The sequence below is a fragment of the Anomaloglossus baeobatrachus genome, chromosome 5 (genome assembly GCF_048569485.1).
Source record: "Anomaloglossus baeobatrachus isolate aAnoBae1 chromosome 5, aAnoBae1.hap1, whole genome shotgun sequence".
Classification (NCBI taxonomy): domain Eukaryota; kingdom Metazoa; phylum Chordata; class Amphibia; order Anura; family Aromobatidae; genus Anomaloglossus; species Anomaloglossus baeobatrachus.
The window spans coordinates 564,624,202-564,644,997 of NC_134357.1; the positions used below are offsets into that span (position 1 = coordinate 564,624,202).

General features: G+C 44.8%; 1 protein-coding gene and 1 pseudogene across 1 annotated transcript in view; one reads left to right on the top strand and one right to left on the bottom strand.

The window, feature by feature from the left end:
- Nucleotides 1-350: 350 nt before the first annotated feature.
- Nucleotides 351-20,796, bottom strand: part of LOC142313028 (uncharacterized) — a 55,078-nt gene continuing 34,632 nt past the window's right edge. Inside the window, exon 4 of the mRNA XM_075352015.1 lies at nt 351-1,773. Within this exon, the coding sequence (XP_075208130.1) occupies nt 785-1,773 (989 nt within the window). The 3' untranslated portion in view covers nt 351-784. The remainder of the gene's footprint in view (nt 1,774-20,796) is intronic.
- LOC142310576 (uncharacterized) lies at nt 11,817-14,137 on the top strand (annotated as a pseudogene).

Below are 20,796 nucleotides of genomic sequence, written 5' to 3' on the forward strand. Positions count from 1 at the left end.
ATACGGACACTGGCAGTCTCTGATATACATGGATGCAGACGGGACAGCTGATGCAGCATGGGAACTTGCGAGGCGTGCACAGGCACTGGCTGCTACCGCTAAGGACCAGAGCAGTCACCGCTGAGCAGCGGTGAGTGTGGGTGAGTGGGCAGATGTCCCTGCAGAGGGAGGGGGTTAGGAGAGTGCGGGGATATGGTAAAGGCGTAATACCCATATTGCTTGTAACCTATGACTGCTTAATACTGTGGAACATGCGTCTTAAGTTTCCCTTTAATAGGGCTCATCTGGCAAACTCATTATCACTGGTGTTTGAGACTGATTTAAGTGATCCAAAGACCATGAGACACAAAACCATCCATGAGTTTATTTGAAAAAAAAATCTTTATGACATCCAATTTGCATAATAATTTGGAACATGGTATATATCATACACTGTATATATTAGTAGAAAATATTCAGTGCATAGGTGTGATTTGTATTTGAGCTATTTGGTTTCTAGTTGATTTTTGTATTCATGAGACGTGACTTTTGTAATTGATATTTTTTTTTGCACAATTTGACAATAAAATAAATTACAAAAGGCTATTTTGTAAGTTTGTTGAAGCCTGAATGTATTCCTTAAATTCCGAACATGAATTATGAACAAGACTTAATATCTGATAAATAGAATTTAATTTTCAAATAAAATACTTCCCACATACTGTGTATGAAAATTTGTTTGCATGCGTGAGATGTGTTGTTTGCAACAAAAAAAAAATAAACATTTTCTAGATTCTCAAAACAGCTATGACTTCTTCCATATGTGATTTTTTTGATGTTTAACCAAATATGATTTACACGCAAAACATTTCCCACAGTCTGAACAAGAAACTGGCTTCTCCCCTGTGTGAGTTCTCTGATGGGTAACAAGAATTGATTTACTTGCAAAACATTTCCCACAGTCTGAACATAAAAATGGCTTCACCCCTGTGTGAGATCTCTGATGTGTAATAAGACCTTTTTTCTCTGTAAAACATTTTCCACATTCTGAACATGAAAATGGCTTCGCCCCTGTATGAGTTCTCTGATGTACAAGAAGAATGGATTTCTTTGTAAAACATTTGTTACATTCTGAACATGAAAATGGCTTCTCCCCTGTATGATTTCTCTGATGTATAAGAAGAGTTGATTTCTTTGTAAACCATTTCCCACATTCTGAACATGAAAATGGCTTCTCCCCCGTGTGAGTTCTCTGATGTGTAAGAAGAGTGGATTTCTTTAAAAAACATTTCCCACATTCTGAACATGAAAATGGCTTTTCCCCTGTGTGAGTTTTCTGATGAGTAAAAAGAACTGATTTATCTTTAAAACATTTCCCACATTCTGAACATGAAAATGGCTTCTCCCCTGTGTGAGTTCTCTGATGCCTAACAAGAGTTAATTTATCTTTAAAACATTTCCCACATTCTGGACATGGATATGGTTTCTCTCCTGTGTGCACTCTCTTATGTGAAACAAGATTTGAATGACGATTAAAATATTTCCCACACTGTGAACATGAAAAGGGTTGCTTTCCTATGGTAGCTTTAACATCCCTTTGGTGACTTTTACTTTTCTTAATAGTATTTGATGAATCTTGTTTAAAAGGATCAGATGATAGATATTTGCTGTGAACCACTGAGGATACAGATGGGATAATACAATGTTCTTGATAGGTGTCTTGTGGCACACCAAGATAATATGCTTGAAAATTTGAAGATGCCAGGAGTCCCTCTGATTTCCTTATACAATCACCTGTCAAGAATAACACTTTTATTACTTTTTCAATAATATACTCTGGGAAAACATTTTATCGGATTAAAAAAAAACAAACAAAACAAACCCTGTCATTAATTCCTTCACCCCGTCGATTTTCAATTTGTTTTTTTCCTCCCAGTCTTCCAAGAGCCATAACATTTTTATTTTTCCATCAGTATAACTATATGAGGCCCTTGTTTTTTGTGGGATAAGTTGTACTTTTGACCGACACCATTCGTTCTATCGCATTATGTACTGGAAAAAGGGGAACAAAATCTCAAAGTGTGGTGAAATTGCAAAAAAAAAAAAAGTGCAATTACATGATAGTTATTTGGGTTTACGTTATTCACCATTCTGAAAAATTGACCTGGTACTATGATTCCCCAAATAAGTACGAGTTCCGAGATGCCAAACATGGATAGTTTGGGCCAGAACGTTCCGGCTCAGCGGCTCGTCCACGTCCTGTCATCTTTAAATTGCTCAACTACCAGGACGAAATGCAGTTCCTCTGGGTGCCCCGTGCATTATCTTTCTCCGCTTCGGTAGTGACCAAGCAACGTGCCTTTTCATCTGTCTGCAAGCTGCTACATGACAAGGATATTCACTTTGCCCTCGTGTATCCTGCTCACCTCGGGTGGTGTTTTATGCAAAACCGCTGTTCTTCGATGATGCCGACAAGGCATTGGAAGTTATGGAGCGCGCTTCCCGGGCATATTCTCCTGTTACTTGATTCTGTCTTGCATTCATACATCTTTGTGCCCTTATGTAGCCAAACCTGAGTTCCATAGTGGTCTTATACAGGCACTATTTTGTATCTTTAATTGGTTACCAGTTATGCATCTTTTTGTTCTTATCCTGTGAATCTCTCTTTTATAGGGGTACTACTGGTCAGGACATTATGTTTTGATGTTCTGTATTCCTGTTTCTATGCTTTTTTTTTTTTTGTTCATTGAGGGTGAGGGTTGGTTCCCCATCTTTGGGCACAATGCATACTTGGTCCTCTTGTCCGATCTGGGTGGTGGGGTTTTCTCGCTGGGACAGGCCCTAGCCCATATGTTTTTTTTTTATATTTCTGCTCCTTGGACTCAATGCAGGATAGGTTAATATGACTACCACCCATAACATAGTTTCTCACATTAATGTAGATTCCCTCCAACAGTTATCCTGGAATGTTGCTTGCCTTAACTTACCGGTGAAGCGCAGGAAAGGGTTAGACCAGGGGCAGGGAATTTCCGGCCCACGGGCCGCATGCGGCCCACCATGACCTTTTCTGCTGCCCCCAGGCACGAGCTGCCACTTCAGTCTTGCGGCCCGCCGGCCCTTTAAATCCCCACATGCGCTGCTTGTGCGTGCAATTTGTTCTCCCGCTGACCAATGTCAGCGTGCTGAGTACTTACTTGTGGGTGGGTTTAGCACTCTACGCTTCTGTCCCACAGCAGCCTCACAGCTTCCAGCAATTTATGCCCGCCCTCTGCCCTCCGGAGCGGTGTGCCTGCTTTCTCCCTCCGGTGTGTGTGTCCGGCGCTGCAGTGTGTGAAATGCCTGCCCTCTGCTGCTCTGTGCCCCATTCAGTGCTTTGTGGCCCCTCTCGCAGTTCTGTCTATCAACCCCCAAAGTTGCGTCCAACTCTCAGCGCGGAAGGTATTGCCCCAGGTTTGTGTCGTCCCCCCTTTCCCAATGATGTTTGTGCCCCAGCCCCTATTGTGGTGTCTGTGCCCCAGCCCCTTGTGTCGTGTATGCCCCCAGCATCTCCTATGATGTGCGCGGACCCAGCGTCTCCTGTGATGTGCGTTCCCCCAGCGTCTCCTGTGACTTATACAACACATGGGATATACTGGGGGCATATACATCACAGAAAGGGCTGGGGACATATACATCACAGGAGAGGCTAGGGGCATATACATAAAAGGAGGGGCTGAGGGCATTTACATCACAGGAGTGGCTGGGGACATGTATATGTGATGTATGTGCCCCCAGTGTCTCCTGTGATGTATATACAGCAGTCCCAGTGTCTCCTATGTGATGTATGTGCCCTCAGTGTGTCCTGTGATTTATATACAGCAGTCCCAGTGTTTCCTATGTAATTATATGTGCCTACAGCGTCTCCTGTGATGTATATACAGTGTCTGTTATGTGATGTATATGATTTACCAATCTTATTATCACCAAGAGTTGGCTTTGCTCCAGACTGAGACAAACCTGAAAAAGCAGCTGTGAGAAGCAACATGATTAGTATCACCGAACATCACAGCCGCATCAAAGAGAAGCAGCTCCGGCCACCACAGTAGGGGTGAGTGAATTGTTTGACCAACTATAGCAGGGTCATTTTCACATTGATAATTTTGTGCGGCCCCCGAAGGTTGGTAGAAATTTCCAAATGGCCCCCGGCAGAAAAAATGTTCCCCACCCCTGGGTTAGACCATATTACTCATCTGCGCCCCCATATTGCCTTTCCGCAGAAGCCAACCAGCACTCCATAATAGACATTATTCAGAGTGTGTCAAGGCTTCCATTGTACGGTAAAAGCATGGAGTGGCCATTTTGTTTCATAAGTCCCTAGCCTACTCTATATAGGAGGTGGTGAGAGATCGGGCGGGACAATACTTAGTAGCCAAGGCCCTTATTAAACAGCGGAAATATTGCCGTATTAATGTCTATGCTTCTACGAGGGACTGCTGATCCGTTGTTGGCTTTACCAAGAAAGAAACAAGATAGGATGATGAAACTTTACATTTCATGACTCATTTCTTGAAAGATCCACACCTTTGCCTGGGTCTCATCCCTCCACTGAAGCGATTTCTACCCTGCTGGATAGGCTCAACCTAGTTGATGCTTGGAGATGCTGCCACCCCAAAGCCATTTAGGATGTCTACTAAAGTCCCTATTATTATAATGCCCGATGGTTCTCTCGCGACCTAACACAAATCCGTTGCAGATCTTTATGGCCCTTCCCTGCACTTTCAGGAGGATGGCTATCAATTTATACGTAAAGTCGACTTGCCGAGGCTTACTGCTTCTCAACGGGACAGTCTTGACCAGCTGATTTCACCTGGGGAGGTGGAATTAAGTCCTCTAGGTTGCTTAAGGCGCCTGGCCCAGATGTGTTTTGGTCAAATTGTATAAACTACTACAACCCTTACTTACACCTCACCTTCTCTTTTTAATCATATTGTTAATTCTGGTTCTCTGCCTGACTGATTTAACGAGAATTGTTTGTCCTTGTTGCTGAAGTTGGGCAAAAAAAACCTCTTCTCCCTGCCTCATAACGCCCAATCTCCCTCCTAAACGTTGATATTAAACTGCTTACTAAAATCATGGCTAAGACTGCAGTCCATGCTTCCTGATATTCTTACTCTATCTCAAACAGGTTTTGTTCATGGCCAGTCTATCACTTTTAATATCAGAACAGCACTGGCTGCCATCATACATAGTCGCCAAACTAAGGCCAAGCATAATATACTGGTCAGCCTTGATGCTGATAAAGCCTTCAATCAAGTATCATTGTCTCTTCTCATACAAACCCTTAAGTATAGATTGTTTGGATTTACTTTCTACAACTTTGTGAGGATGATTAATACTAATCCCCAAACTTTGATTTGGCCCCTTTCCCCATTCTGAGAGGTACAAGACAAGGCGGTTCCCTATCACCCTTACTATTTAATATTGCCCTGGACCCCCGGCTGGGATACTTGGAGATGATCCCTTTTTTTTTTTTTTTTTAGGGGCATTGGAATCAGTCACCATGCACTTAAAACATTGATGTTTGCTGATGATATCTTACTTATGATAGCCAACCCTAAGGAGTCCATTCCTTCTATAATGGATGCCTTCAGCGAGTTTGGAGCAGTCTCGGGGTTTCACCCAAACTTCACTAAATCTCATGCTTTGGCAATTTTTAAAACTGCTCAGAAACTGTGGCCGTTCCTCTTTCCCTTCCAGTGGAGGGGAGATTACCTGCTTTATCATGGAGTCCATCTGCCCTTAAACCCCATAATATCTATACATTGAATGTTCGTCCTCTTATCTCAGTTTTTCAGGAAATTTAATCCTGGAAATCCATTAAACTGTCCTTTGTAGGTAAGGCCCATGTTATTAAAAAAATTTCTTTCCCCAAACTTCTTTTCCCCTTGCAAACATTGCTGGTTTTGCTATCTAAAGCCGATGACCGGCTTCTAACGAGGGCCTTCCGTCAATTTCTTTGGAGTTTAGAACGGGGTTCCAGAATTAGTATTTCTAAGTTGCAACAAACAAAATTCTTTGGTGGCCTTAATCTTCCGAATGTACGCCTTTACAGTATAGCGGCCATCTTTCGACACTCCCTGACTGGATAAGTGCTTCCACCCGCTTCACTAATACCTCAATAGATGAAGCTATGTGTGGACCCTTTAGTCTCCCTGCTATGCTCTATTTACGACCAGTCGATGTCCCTATAGCAGTTAAAGAGAACCCCTTACGACAATCAGTTGCTTTGGGTTAGCGCCACGCAAGACGACCTGATGGACTCGACCCTCACATCTCAGTTCTTCCTTTTCAGGGAAATCCTTACTTTTTGCAGTGTAGGCCACCTCCTATTTATCATGTCCATGGGAACAATGGCTGTCGATTAGTTTGAGATATGCTGTCGGATAAACAACACTCTCTTACGTCAGAGGACATTGCCCTTAAGCAAACAATTCTGGCGGGCGATAATTTCACTTATGTACAGACCACACATTATGTAGACTCTGTGTTATGGGCTATCCCAGAAGACATTAGCAACCACCCCTTAACTTTAATTTCCATTAGAGCCCATATGGGAACGTATTCCCCGAGTCTCATATATAAGTTTCTCAAGCCTTCTATCCAGTGGTCGGACTCTTCGCCAGGCCTGGGCAAGTGGGTGTCCCAGTTAACTGACTGTTCGGTAAAGGACCTCTTGGAAGCCACGCTACGCATTATGTCCATGTTACCATATGATAGTTACAAAACCATGGCGCTCATAATCTTTCATAGAGCTAATATTTCCCCGGCAGTTAAAGCTAGGATGTCCCACTCTGGTGACTATCCTTGCCCTAAATGCATGCATTCCCCGGCTGACATTTTTCATTGTCTCTGGATTTGCCTGAGAATACGGGAGGTCTGGTGTGAACTCTCACAACACCTTTACCAATGCTTTTGATCTATTCCCCTGTCCCCTCAGTGGGATATCTTCAATATTCTCCCACATGATCAGCTGAATAGGCTTCCTGCCACTTAGCGCCACACTTTATTCATCTGGGCGGCAGCCACCCGTGTAAGTATTTTACACCTCTGGGCACAGGACGCAATCCCTACTCTTAGTTTTCATTAGTACGAAGGTGGCCTACCTCTTCAAAATGGATTGGATAGAGTCCTTACTTAACAAAGAAAAAAAATAAACATGTATAGTTTTATTTTTATCTAAGTGCTGAGAAAAAGTCAGAAGTTTGTACACAATAAAAAAAAATAATAAAGTAGAGCTTTACTCGCCATTTAAGAGACCTGTAGCTTTCTCATTTTTCAGGGGATCTATGAGATTTCACGTTGGTCGTTCATTTGCTGTCACACGAGCGTTAGTAGTCTATGTTAAATTGATCAATGTTATGTGCGATCCTTTAGATCATGTGATCTGTGACGTATGCATTGGGCACCTTTTTTTTTTTTTTTTTATTTATTGACTTGCCAAGCGTGTGTAATGTGTAGGGATGTGTTTTTACTATGTCATCTGCCATTCAGCTCTGCTACATGGCCGCTGACAGCAGACACAGACAGCCATGTAGCAGAGCTGAATGGCAGATGACAGCAGACACAGACAGAGCCGCACTGTCAGAATGAACTCGGGTGAACTTCACCCGACTTCATTGTCATGCTGCGGCTCTGTCTGTGCCGCGTCCTGATTAGCGGTCACCAGTGAAGGACTCACCGGTGACCGCTAATCTCCTAAATTACTGAAGTTAGCAGCCCTCTCTCATACTCACCAATCCCCGGCGCTGCACGGCATTCACACTGCTCCAGCGGCTTTTACTGTTTTGAAAAAGCCGGCCGCCCATTAAACAATTTCGTATTCCCTGCTTTCCCCGCCCACCGGCGCCTATGATTGGTTACAGTGAGACACGCCCCCACTCTGAGTGACAGGTGTCACACTGCACCCAATCACAGCAGCCGGTGGGCGGGTCTATACTGTGTAGTGAAATAAATAATTAAATAATTAAAAAAAACGGCGTGCGGTTCCCCCCAATTTTAAAACCAGCCAGATAAAGCCATACGGCTGAAGGCTGGTATTCTCAGGATGGGGAGCTCCACGTTATGGGGAGCCCCCCACCCTAACAATATCAGTCAACAGCCGCCCAGAATTGCCGCATACATTATATGCGACAGTTCTGGGACTGTACCCGGCTCTTCCCGATTTACCCTGGTGCGTTGGCAAATCGGGGTAATAAGGAGTTATTGGCAGCCCATAGCTGCCAATAAGTCCTAGATTAATCATGTCAGGCGTCTATGAGACACCCTCCATGATTAATCTGTAAATTACAGTAAATAAACACACACACCCGAAAAAATCCTTTATTAGAAATAAAAACACAAACATATACCCTGGTTCACCACTTTAATCAGCCCCAAAAAGCCCTCCTTGTCCGGCGTACTCCAGGATGCTCCAGCGCTGCTGCATGGAGGTCACCGGAGCTGCAGCAGACACAGCCGCTCCGGTCACCTCCACGCAGGTAATGAAGACAGCCACGCGATCAGCTGCTGTCACTGAGGTTACCCGCTGTCACTGGATACAGCGGTGGCCGCGGGTAACCTCAGTGACAGCTCAGCTGATCGCGCTACTCACCTCAGTTGCTGCGTGGAGGTGATAGGAGCGGCGGTGAGTAGGGCTGATTAAAGTGGTGAACCAGGGTATATGTTTGTGTTTTTATTTCTAATAAAGGATTTTTTCGGGTGTGTGTGTTTATTTACTGTAATTTACAGATTAATCATGGAGGGTGTCTCATAGACGCCTGACATGATTAATCTAGGACTTATTGGCAGCTATGGGCTGCCAATAACTCCTTATTACCCCGATTTGCCAACGCACCAGGGTAAATCGGGAAGAGCCGGGTACAGTCCCAGAACTGTCGCATATAATGTATGCGGCAATTCTGGGCGGCTGTTGACTGATATTGTTAGGGTGGGGGGCTCCCCATAACGTGGAGCTCCCCATCCTGAGAATACCAGCCTTCAGCCGTATGGCTTTATCTGGCTGGTTTTAAAATTGGGGGGAACCGCACGCCGTTTTTTTTAATTATTTATTTATTTCACTACACAGTATAGACCCGCCCACCGGCTGCTGTGATTGGGTGCAGTGTGACACCTGTCACTCAGAGTGGGGGCGTGTCTCACTGTAACCAATCATAGGCGCCGGTGGGCGGGGAAAGCAGGGAATACGAAATTGTTTAATGGGCGGCCGGCTTTTTCAAAACAGTAAAAGCCGCCGGAGCAGTGTGAACGCCGTGCAGCGCCGGGGATCGGGGATCGGTGAGTATATGAGAGAAGGGGATAGACTGACATGGACAGAGAGTGAGGGACAGAGATAGTGACTGACTGACAGAGATTAGTGACTGACAGACATTGTGAAGCGCTTCAGAACGCAGCTTTTCAGCTGCGCTCTGAAGCGGACCTTTTTTAAGCTGCGGTGCAGAGCGCACACCTGCGCACATAGCATCAGACACCAAAATCGTATGAGGGATGTCACACGTTACAATTCACTAGGTTCGTGCAACAAAACGCTCAATTCTAGAGAATGATACGATGTGTTTGCGATCAACAGTTTTGCGTTCAATCCTGATCGCAAGTAGATGTCACACGCAGATACCTCACAAACGATGCCGGATGTGCGTCACTTACAACTTGACCCCAACGACAGATTGTGAGATATATTGAAGCGTGTGTAGCAGGCTTAAGGCTCAGAGATGGCTTATTTATTGCGTTTTGACCTGGCGTTTTTAATTATAATATTTTTGCGTAGATGCGATCTTTTGATAGCCTGTTATTGCATTTTAATGCAGTGCTGCGGTGACCAAACATACTTAACCTCATTGGTAAAACGTGTAGCAAGAACTTCAAAATGAATTGATTTTACATTTTAATAGATCGGGCCTTTCTGAACTTGGAGATACCAAATGTGTATTTGTTTATTGTTTTATTTTAATTGAGATAAAAAGGGGCACGATTTGAAAGTTTAGGTTTTTTTCTAGTTTTAAGACTTTTTTAATTGATTTTACTAGTCCCCTAGAAGACTTTATGGCTACACTATCCGAACGCATCAGCATCGCTCTGATCAGCAGAAATGATGTGTTCCTGTGAGTGCTGCGCTCTGCCAAAATTCACAGGAGTCATCATCTGAAATTCACAGGAGTCATCATCTGAATTCACAGCCACAGGAGTCATCATCTGAAATCTGTAAATTGTCACTTTCCTATAACCTTTAGACTACGTTCCCACAGAATGGATTAGCTGTGGACCTCCGACAGTGGAGGACCTGAATGATACACGGTCATGAAAATATAATAAGCAGATATGTTCATGGGCTCTTGATCAGCAGTGATTTCCCCCTCCCTCCAGGGTCCTGCCAAATTAACAGCCAGGAAAAGCTTCCCTGTCAAGGGATGTAATGGGTACCTTTCAGTTAACTTACAACACCTCTCGCCAGTTCTTCAAAGACCACCTGCGTAGCAAGAGACGCTCCGACTACAATCTGTATACACAGGGGCGGAGTACAAGTTTCCTGCAGGAATATAGCTTTTCTGATCAAAAGGCTAGGGCAGCCATATTGTCTCCGTTGGGGAAGTATTAATATACATATGTCCCCCAGATATGGCGGGCATACCGCTGATCTCAAAATTCCATAACGCACATCTCACATATTTCAGCTTAATCGTAGGACATACGGAAGACCCACAAATGAATATCAGCCCCTCAGAACATACCAGATCTCCCCTGTGTGGTATCCACATTTTGCTAAAATCATAATATAAAAAATGAGGGTAATATCATCTGCGTGGGATGCTCCCACACGGAGATATGAGGACCATTCCATAATGTTGAAAGAGGGGAAAACCCCCTCCCTTACATGATGTCAGCAGAGGTGGGGGCTGCGGGTGGGACAGAGTGTAATAAAAGCCAGTGTCTTAGTACCCACTGTGTCAATGCCCAGAGGATATACATTCTGTGTATAGCATTGTCCATTTCCAAGGGGGTGCCTCTCCCCTATATCAGAGCCATAATCCGTGACCAGGTGTAGTAATCTTTCATTTTTCCCTTTTATTTTTATGTAACTGTATACTGTATTTGTATTGTTCCCTTTTGTACATTCTTGTATATTTTTATAAACACTGCCTTCTATTTTGGATTAAATATATAAAATGTAATAGTTTCTTTCCTCATGCTCTATATATATGAATCCAAAACCCGAAGGGCCTTATGCTATCTGTAACGAGTGTCCGAACTACCTGTACAAAGTTTCGGTGGTGGTAGCAGAATTATTGTTGTGTAGAATTACTGGGGTGCCATCATTAAGGGTACCGAGGTATATATATATATTCCATTAGCGAGAATCGGTGATATATACATTTACCCTTGCTGTGAGACCTCAAATATTTGGCATTATTTGCTCAGAAGCCTCATTTACTTATTGTCTGGCAGTTCCGAAATTGACCTGACACTAAGCGGGCGCTAGAGAGTTGTCGTGTTCTTGACAAATCCGTGAACAGCAGGTGGGATTCTGGTGTGACCCCCCCCGCCTGTTCGACACAAATTGGTGGCAGCGGTGAGATATCTGAGTGACTCCACCGGCTGTTCGTGACAACTTGGTTGCAGCGGTGGGATATAGAGCATCAGTGATCTGGTTTGAGCAATCATCCCTTTCACTAAAAACTTGCAAAGGTTTTGAGGATTGAACTCAGTGTTTAAATATACCTGGAACAATACTGTACGTGAAGCAGTTACCCCCTCCCCTCTCTTGTTTTTCTATCCTATCGTTTATTTAGCAAGTGACTGCTAGGATGGCAGCTGCTTATAAGAAGCATGAGAAAGCTGTGCTGATCCAAATTTGTGAGGAGCGAGGCCTCGTTGGGTCCAACAAGACCAAAGATATGCTAATCTGTGTCTTGGTGGAGGATGATCTCAAGGACCAGCATGATGTGGCCCAAGAGCATGGGACCAGTGAAGCACCAGGAGACCTTGCCATGGACCTAGATCCAGGACGGTCCGCAGAATTGTCTGATTCCGAGGGGTCTGGCAGCAACCCCAGCTCCCGGAGTGGAAGGGACTCTTACTTGCCGATGATTCTGCAGCAACTGGGAGAAGGTGACGCTTAAGCGCGGCTACAGTTTGTACTACAAGAACGCCAAGCAGAGCGTGAGTTTGCTGAGAGGCAGGCTGCGAGAGCTGAGCGTCAGGCTGTGCGAGCCGAGCGTCACGCCAAGGAAGAGCGAACACAGCGGGAAGCCCAAGCTCGGAGAGACCATGAACTGAAGGTTCTTCAACACCAGCAGCAGACCTTTTCCCCACTGAACGGTGAATCCAATAATGCCAGCAACTTCAAACACCGGCCTGAGCACTTTCCTGTGATGGAAAAGGACGGGGACTTGGACACTTTTCTGTGGGGATTTGAAAAGACTTGCTGTCAGTACCAGTAGCCCAGTGGCCAGTGGGCCAGATACCCAACACCAGGGCTGCGAGGCAAGGCCCTGGAAGTGTTTGCTGCACTCCCTCCAGCACTAGATGGAGACTATGAGGCCATAAAGCTGGCTCTGGTACGGAAATACCAGCTGACTCCAGAGGTGTACCGCAAAAAATTCCGAACCCTACAGTGTGGACCTCATGACAGCTACAGTGATGTGGTGGATGGGCTCCGAACCACCTTTGATTAGTGGGTCCAAGGTCTGTCCATTACAACCTTTGAGGAGCTAAAGGACCTAATGGTGAAGGACATGGTGAAATCCTACATATTTGTCCTGTGGAGGTTCGACAGTTTGTTATGGACCGAGAGCCCAAGGAGGCCACAAAAGCAGCCCAGATTGCAACACCTGAGGCCAACCGTGCATCGGAAGTGCGGAAGCCTTCCGCCGCCAGCGGCAAAGGCGGTAGGATGACTACAACCACCCCTGCCCCTGCCAACCAACATTCTGGAGGTCCTACCCCATCTTCTAGCACCCGGCCTACATCTGATACCCACCGGTGCTTCACATGTGACCAACCAGGACATATTAGCTTTGCCTGTCCCGAGAGACATCGGAGGAGCTCCACACCTGAGGCCCGAGGGCCTAGTGCCAATGTCTTGTTTGTGGTTGAGACGGATGGTTGAGCCCGTGAGAACTAGCAGCCCATTACCGTGGGCGATACCATCACTGAGGGCCTCAAGGACACTGGTGCTGAACAGACTCTCATCCTCCCTGAATTCATGTTGCCTGGTGAACTTATCCCGTGGAAGACCCTGACTGTCACTGGGATTGGGGGTGTTCGCCAATCTCTCCCATTGGCCCGAGTTTCTCTGGACTGGGGTGCTAGGAGGGGATGGAAAGATGTGGGGGTGTCCCAAGACCTTCCAGCAAATGTTTTATTGGGGACTGATTTGGGGCGGTTGGTGACACAATACGTCCCTGACAACCTTCCCCAATCTGATAAGTCATGTGATGCAAATGTTGTTGATAAGTCATGTGATGCAAGTGCCGTAGATAAGTTATGTGATACAAGCCCTGTTAAGTCATGTGACCCGAATATTGATGATCAGAAGGCGATTATTAATGTTGTGCATGAAAATAAAGTGGATGATTGTGTGGGGAACTTCAACCACATCACGCTGCGGGGTGACGCTGCTGAGGATTTCCCCAAGGTAGTGAGTGTCCATGCTAAGGTAGATGGAGGCAGGCATGGGGACCATGAGGAATGTGATCACATGCAGCTTGTTAGTGTCTCAACGGACTGTGACATGGCCAGTGGTAGCTGCCCCATAAATAGTGCTAACCCTGAGGTATCACAGAGTGATGCGTCTCATTGTACAGGAGAACTCAGCCATGTCACACTGCGGGGTGATGTGGCTGACGATCCCCTCACAGCTGTAAGAATCGTTGCTAAGGGAGATGGAGACAGGCACGGCAGCCATGAGGAAGGTGGTTGTGTGCAGCTTGTCAGTGTCACGATGGACTGTGACATGGCCGGGGGTAGCTGCTCCATGATTAGCACTGATTTTGTGGTACGATATGATGAGAGGAAAAGGTTTTCCCCGGCTGGACAGTGTGATGGGACAGTCGTATCCATGACCTACCCGTACGATGGGAAAGTTGTGTTCGCTGCATGTCAGGGTGATGGAAAAAGCATATAACCTGTCGTGGTAGTGCGAAAGTGTCTCTCACAGCCGATCGGGATGATGAGAAGGCTGTTCCCATTGCCAGTATGGTAGATGAGAGGATGGTGCTGACTGCCTCTCAGGAGGAGGGGCATACAGCCCCCCCTAACCTGCCAGGGAGATAGGAAAGTTGTGCTCCCTACTTGTCAATGTGATGGGGAAGCAGCACCCATAACATGCCAAGGTAGTGAGGAGGGTTTTTCCCCAGCTGGCCAGGATGATGGGAAAGTTGTACCCATCACCTGTCCAGATGATGGGAAAGTTGGGTCCACTGTCTGTCAGAGGGATGGGACAGACGTATCCACCCCGTCAGCATGGCGGGAAAGAATTTCCCACCACCTGTCAAGATGAGGGACTCATGTTGCCCACAGCTTGGCAGGGTGATTGGAAAGTTGTATCCCAAGCCTCTCAGGGTGACAGGAAAGTGTGGTCCCCAGCAAGTCAGGCTGATGGGAAGGTGTCTTTATCTCCTGGGTAAACAGCCTATGTAGCTGCTGTCACCCGAAGACTGAATATTCAGAATTCAGGCAATGCACTGCCTTCTGGGCCTTCAGCCTGCAACGGGCTAAAGGAACCAATCGCTGACCAAAAACAGGTCCAGGAGGGCTTCTGTAGATTTGGGGCCTTAACACCACTTCTGGCTACCCTTAGCTAGGGGTTGTGGACTGCCCTGCCAGCAGAGGCCGATCTCAAACTATCGAGTGACCCCACGGAGACTCCTGTCTCAGAGACCAAAACTGAAAGGGTACAGTGGGATCCGGGACGGCTGGACCTAGACCTGCGTTCAGCCAGGGCAAATCGCGGAGCCCAGACCACATCCTCTTGGGCCTAAGCCGAGCAGGAGACTGCGGAGCTGCGCCTGGAAGAGTACCGAGAGGTCCTGCCTCCATAGTGCAGTCAAGAAGGGAGAGGTGTCATGAAAATATAATAAGCAGATAAGTTCATGGGCTCTGGATCAGGAGTGATTTCCCCCTCCCTCCAGGGTCCTGCCAAATTAACAGCCAGGAAAAGCTTCCCTGTTAAGGGATGTAATGGGTACCTTTCAATTAACTTACCAACACCTCTCCCCAGTTCTTCAAAGAGACGCTCCGACTACAGCCTGTATACACAGGGGCGGAGTACAAGTTTCCTGCAGGAATATAGCTTTTCTGATCAAAAGGCTAGGGCAGCTGTATTGTCTCCGTTGGGGAAGTATTAATATTGCGAGATACCCACAAATGAATATCAGCCCCCCAGAACATACCAGATCCCCCTTGTGTGGTATCCACATTCTGCTACAATCATAATATAAAAAATGAGGGTAATATCGTCTGCGTGGGATGCTCCCACACGGAGATATGAGGACCATGAGGATTTCATAATGTTGGAAGAGGGGAAAACCCCTTCCCTTACACGATATTAGCAGAGGTGGGGGCTGCGGGTGGGACAGAGTTTAATAAAAGCCAGTGTCTTAGTACCTACTGTGTCAATGCCCAGAGGATATACATTCTGTGTATAGGTTTGTCCATTTCCAAGGGGGTGCCTCTCCCCTATATCTGAGCCATAATCTATGACCAGGTGTAGTAATCTCTTTCATTTTTCCCTTTTATTTTTATGTAACTGTATACTATATTTGTATTATTCCCTTTTGTAAATTCTGTAAACACTGCCTTCTATTTTCGATTAAATATATAAAATTTAATAAATTGTTTTCTCATGCTCATATATATATATATATATATATATATATATATATATATATATATATATATATATATATATATATATATATATATATATATAAATCCAAAACCTGAAGGGCCTTATGCTATCTGTAACGGGTGTCCGAACTACCTGTACAAAGTTTCGGTGGTGACAGCAGAATTATTGTTGTGTAGAATTATTAGGGTGCTATCATTAACCCCTTCACGACCGCTGTAAAATTACGTCCTATTTTAACATGACTTAACGACCAGGGACGTAACTTTACTGCCTAAAGTTCGATTGCCGTGGCCATAGCAACGGCTTTCAAATGATGTCCCCTGCTGTTTCTTACAGCAGGGGACCTTTGCTTGACCCCACCATCCACGATCGTTGTGATTGGCTGTTCAAATCTGAACCGCCAACCACATCGTTCGCACTGATTTCAGCTAAAACAATGCCTGAATCAGTGCAATACTGTGAGATCCTGCTATGAGGTGCCGCAGCTGATCATAGCTGGAGCTCAAACATGGCTCCCCCCTGCAGCACTGATTGGAGCGATCATGCTACGACGCGCAATCGCTCCAATCAGTGTGCAGTGGGGCGGTCTGATCTGCAGGTGACCGCCCTCCCCAGGCCTGTGCTGGTCTTGGTAGCCCTCCGCCAACATGTCTGCAGCATGCAACTGCCTGGTACTTGTAGTACGACGCTGCTGCCGCCCCGATCGCCGCTCTATGTGAGTATTGCTCCCCTGATGGCCCCTGCGCGCTCCCGTGATGGATCCTGCACGCTCCCGTGATGGCCCCTGCCCGTGCCCCCCCGCAATCTGCCCCCATATGCCCCGATCTTTCCCCCGACATCCCGATCTGCTCCCCCCGTGATCTGCCTGCCTCCCCCGTGATCTCTATTCTGCAGCTCCTTCTCCGGTCTCCCCCTCCCCATCTGCTCTCCCTCTCCGATGTCTTTTTACCTGCCTTCACTGGGTCGTCCGAGGTCTTCACTGGCCCGATCAAATCTGTCTCCATCGCTGGGTCCTTCCTAAGCTGTCCAACCTCGTGCCTGCTGCTCCTGTAAGAAGCTGTCCATCTCGCTGCCTTAGGCAAAAAAAAAAAAGGAATTTCCAGCATTCCAGCTATTTCCAATAGTATAAAATTATTCTTTTATTGGATATACATTAAAAAAATTCAGGGAATCATCCTAGGTCATAAAAATCCCCATGGTGATATGGGATATAGTAGATGGAACGCGTTTCGAGCGTACACCGCTCTTAATCCAAATCCATACTGTTACAGAGCAAGGTGGAGATTTAAAAGAAAAAAGGTTTAGAGGATGTGACATCACAAAGGGTGAAACCAGCAGCTTTCAATATAGTATGATTTGACAAGTGCCATGCATATAAACCCATACATACCATTAGTAAGCACAGAGTGTATTCAAACAAGTTCAGGAAAAAAAAATAAAAAAATTTAAATAAGAGAATTTTTCAATAAATATTTTTAAGTTCATCTCTTAGGTTCATTCCTGAAGGTGATCGAGTCTCCAGTAAGAAGATCCATTTGGCTTCCTTTTTGCGCATTATTTTCATTATGTCTCCACCTCTATTTGGTAGAAAGATTTTTTCCACAGCGTTTAGTTTAAAGCTGTCTGTATTACCTCCATGAATGGAGGTGAAGTGCTGAGATACGCCTGATGGACTCCTACTGCTTCTATTGTTAGCGTCATACAAATGTTCCGAAATTTTGCGTCTTAAGCTACGACCAGTGCTGCCTACATATTGAATGTCACGTGGTGCATGTTATAGCATATATGACATGGGTCGTCCCGCAGTTAATAAGAGATTTTATATCATATTCTTTTTTTTGTGACGCTGGAGACTTTTTTTTTGTGCTTAACATGTGTTTGCAAAGGCCACAGATTTTTTTGTCCGCACTTATACGAACCCGTGGTGGAGAGCCACTTATGGGGGGTTTTCATTAGTGCGGTTTATGTGGTCACTAGGAGAGATTGTTGCTCCTATTGTGCGATTACGTTTGGGTACAAATCTGACTCCATTGTCCAATATAGTTTTTACGGTGCTATCCGTAGAAAGAATAGGAAGAAACTTATTTATAATGTTGATTACCAAATAGCAGTCCGTACTAAATTTGGTTGAAAAAACTATTAGGACAGTGGTCAGAAAAATCCAGGGTTTTTTTTATTCTCCAAATATTGTTCACGATTTTTAGAACATATACATCACAATCTGACCATTCGTGAAAAATCTGCATTGACACAATTGAAACAAAATAATAACATTATTGTAAAAAGCTCTGATAAGGAAGCCAAATGGATCTTCTTACTGGAGACTCGATCACCTTCAGGAATGAACCTAAGAGATGAACTTAAAAATATTTATTGAAAAATTCTCTTATTTGAATTTTTTTTTCTTTTTTTCCTGAACTTGTTTAAATACACTCTGTGCTTACTAATGGTATATATGGGTTTATATGCATGGCACTTGTCACATCATACTATATTGAAAGCTGCTGGTTTCACCCTTTGTGATGTCACATCCTCTAAACCTTTTTTCTTTTAAATCTCCACCTTGCTCTGTAATAGCATGGATTGGGATTAAGAGCGGTGTACGCTCGAAACGCGTTCCATCTACTATATCCCATATCACCATGGGGATTTTTATGACCTAGGATAATTCCCTGAATTTTTTTAATGTATATCCAATAAAAGAATAATTTTATAGTATTGGACGTGGATGCTGGAAATTCCTTTTTTTTGCCTTGGATAATATAGCCTGGCCAGCTTTTCCTTCCGTGCACCTGTCCCTTATTGCAGTCTCCACGTGGATCGGGTGAGCTGAATTTTCTCCTTTTTTCCATCTCACTGCCTTGTATTCCTCCTGCAGTTCCTCTGGTCAGTGATCCTCCTGCTAATCCTCTGGGTCCTGTGAGTATAACTTTTTTTTTTTTTCTCTGTATCCCCTGTCCATTTTTATACCTCATCCGTCTGTGCGTCCCGCCGAGCGCTGATCAGGGATGCAGATAATGGATCTGCAACCGTGGTAAATTTTCGTCAGGACTTTTTTCTTTTGTAAATATCCCCGACGCTTTTTGTATCGCATCCGTCCCACCGAGCGCTGATCAGGGATGCAGATAGCGTATCTGCATCCGTGGTCAATTTTCGGCGGGACTTTTTTTTTTTTGTCCGTATCTTGCGTCTTTTTTTTGCACCTCATCCGTGTGTTCGTCCTGCAGCGGCCGAGCGCTGATCAGGGATGCACATAACGGATCGGCATCCCTGCTCAATTTTTGGCGTGACTTTTTTTTTCTGTATCCCCGCCGCTTTTTGTATCTCATCCGACCGTGCGTCCTGCAGCGGCCGATCAGTGCACGGCGTCTGTGCGTTTGAAAAGTCGAATGGCGTTCCTTCTCTTCCAAGTCCTGCCATGCGCCCAAACAATTACTTTCCACCACATATGAGGTATCTGCGTACTCAGGAAAAATTGCACAATACATTTTTTATGGTGCATTTTTTCCTGGTACCGTTGTAAGAAAAGAAAAAAGAAAAAGCTACCTGGTTGAAGCAAAAATTTTGTGGTAAAGGAAAAAAAAAAAAAATTTTCACGGTTCAATGTTATCAACTCCTGTGAAACCCCTGGGGGTACAAGGGGCTCACCAAACATCTAGATAAATTCCTTGAGGGGTCTAGTTCCAAATTGGGGTCATTAGTGGGGGAGCTCTACTGTTTAGGCACCATAGGGGTCTCCAAACGTGACATGGCGTCCGCTAATGATTCAAACCAATTTTGCTGTCAAATGGTGCTCCTTCTCTCCTGAGCCCCGCCATGCACCCAAACAATAACTTTCCACCACATATGAGGTATCTGCGTACTTAGAAGAAATTGCAAAATACGTTTTATGGTGCATTTTTTCTTGATACCCTTGTGAAAAAAAAGCTAGCTGGTTCAAGTAACAGTTTTGTGGTAACAAAAAAAAAAATAAAAAAAATTGTATTCATGGCTCAACATTATCAACTTCTGTGGAGCCTCTTGGGGCTCGCTAAAAATCTAGATAAATTCCTTGAGGGGTCTAGTTTCCAAAATGGGGGAGCTCCATTGTTTAGGTACCTCAGGCGGTCTCCAAATGCAACATTACGTCAGCTAATGATTCCAACCAATTTTGCTGTCAAATGGCGCTCCTCTTCTGAGCCTCGCCATGCACCCAAACAATTACTTTACACCACATATGAGGTATCCTCGTACTCAGGAAAAAATGCACGATAAATTTATGCTGCATTTTTTCCTGATGTCCTTGTGAAAAAAAAAAAAGCTACCTAGATGAAGCAACAGTTTTGTGGTAAAAAAAAAAAAAAAAAAAAAAAAAAAAAAAAAAAAATTTCTTTTCACGGCTCAACGTTATAAACGTACGTGAAGCCCCCAGGGGTTCAAAGTGCTAACCAAACATCTAGAAAAATTATTTGAGGGCTCTAGTTTCCAAAATGGGGTCACTTATGGGGGACCTAAATTGTTTAGGCACCTCAGGAAGTCTTCAAACCAGACATGGCGTCCGCTAATGAGTGCAGCTAATTTTGCGTTCAAAAATTCAAATGGCGCTCCTTTCCTTCCAACCTCTGCCGTGTGCCCAAACAATTGATTTTTACCACATATGGGGTATCACCGTACTTAGGAGAAAATGCACAATAAATTGTATGGTGCATTTTCTCTTTTCTCTCTTGTGAAAATTAAAATTTTATTGCTAAAGTAACATTTTTGTGTTAAAAAGTAAAATTTTCATTTTTTCCTTCCACATTGCTTTGGTTCCTGTGAAGCACCTAAAGGGTTAATATACTTCTTGGATGTGGTTTTGAGCAGTGTGAGGGGTGCAGTTTTTAGAATGTGGTCACTTTTGGGTATTTTCTGTCACCTCGGCCTCTCAAAGTCACTTCAAATGTAATGTGGTCCCT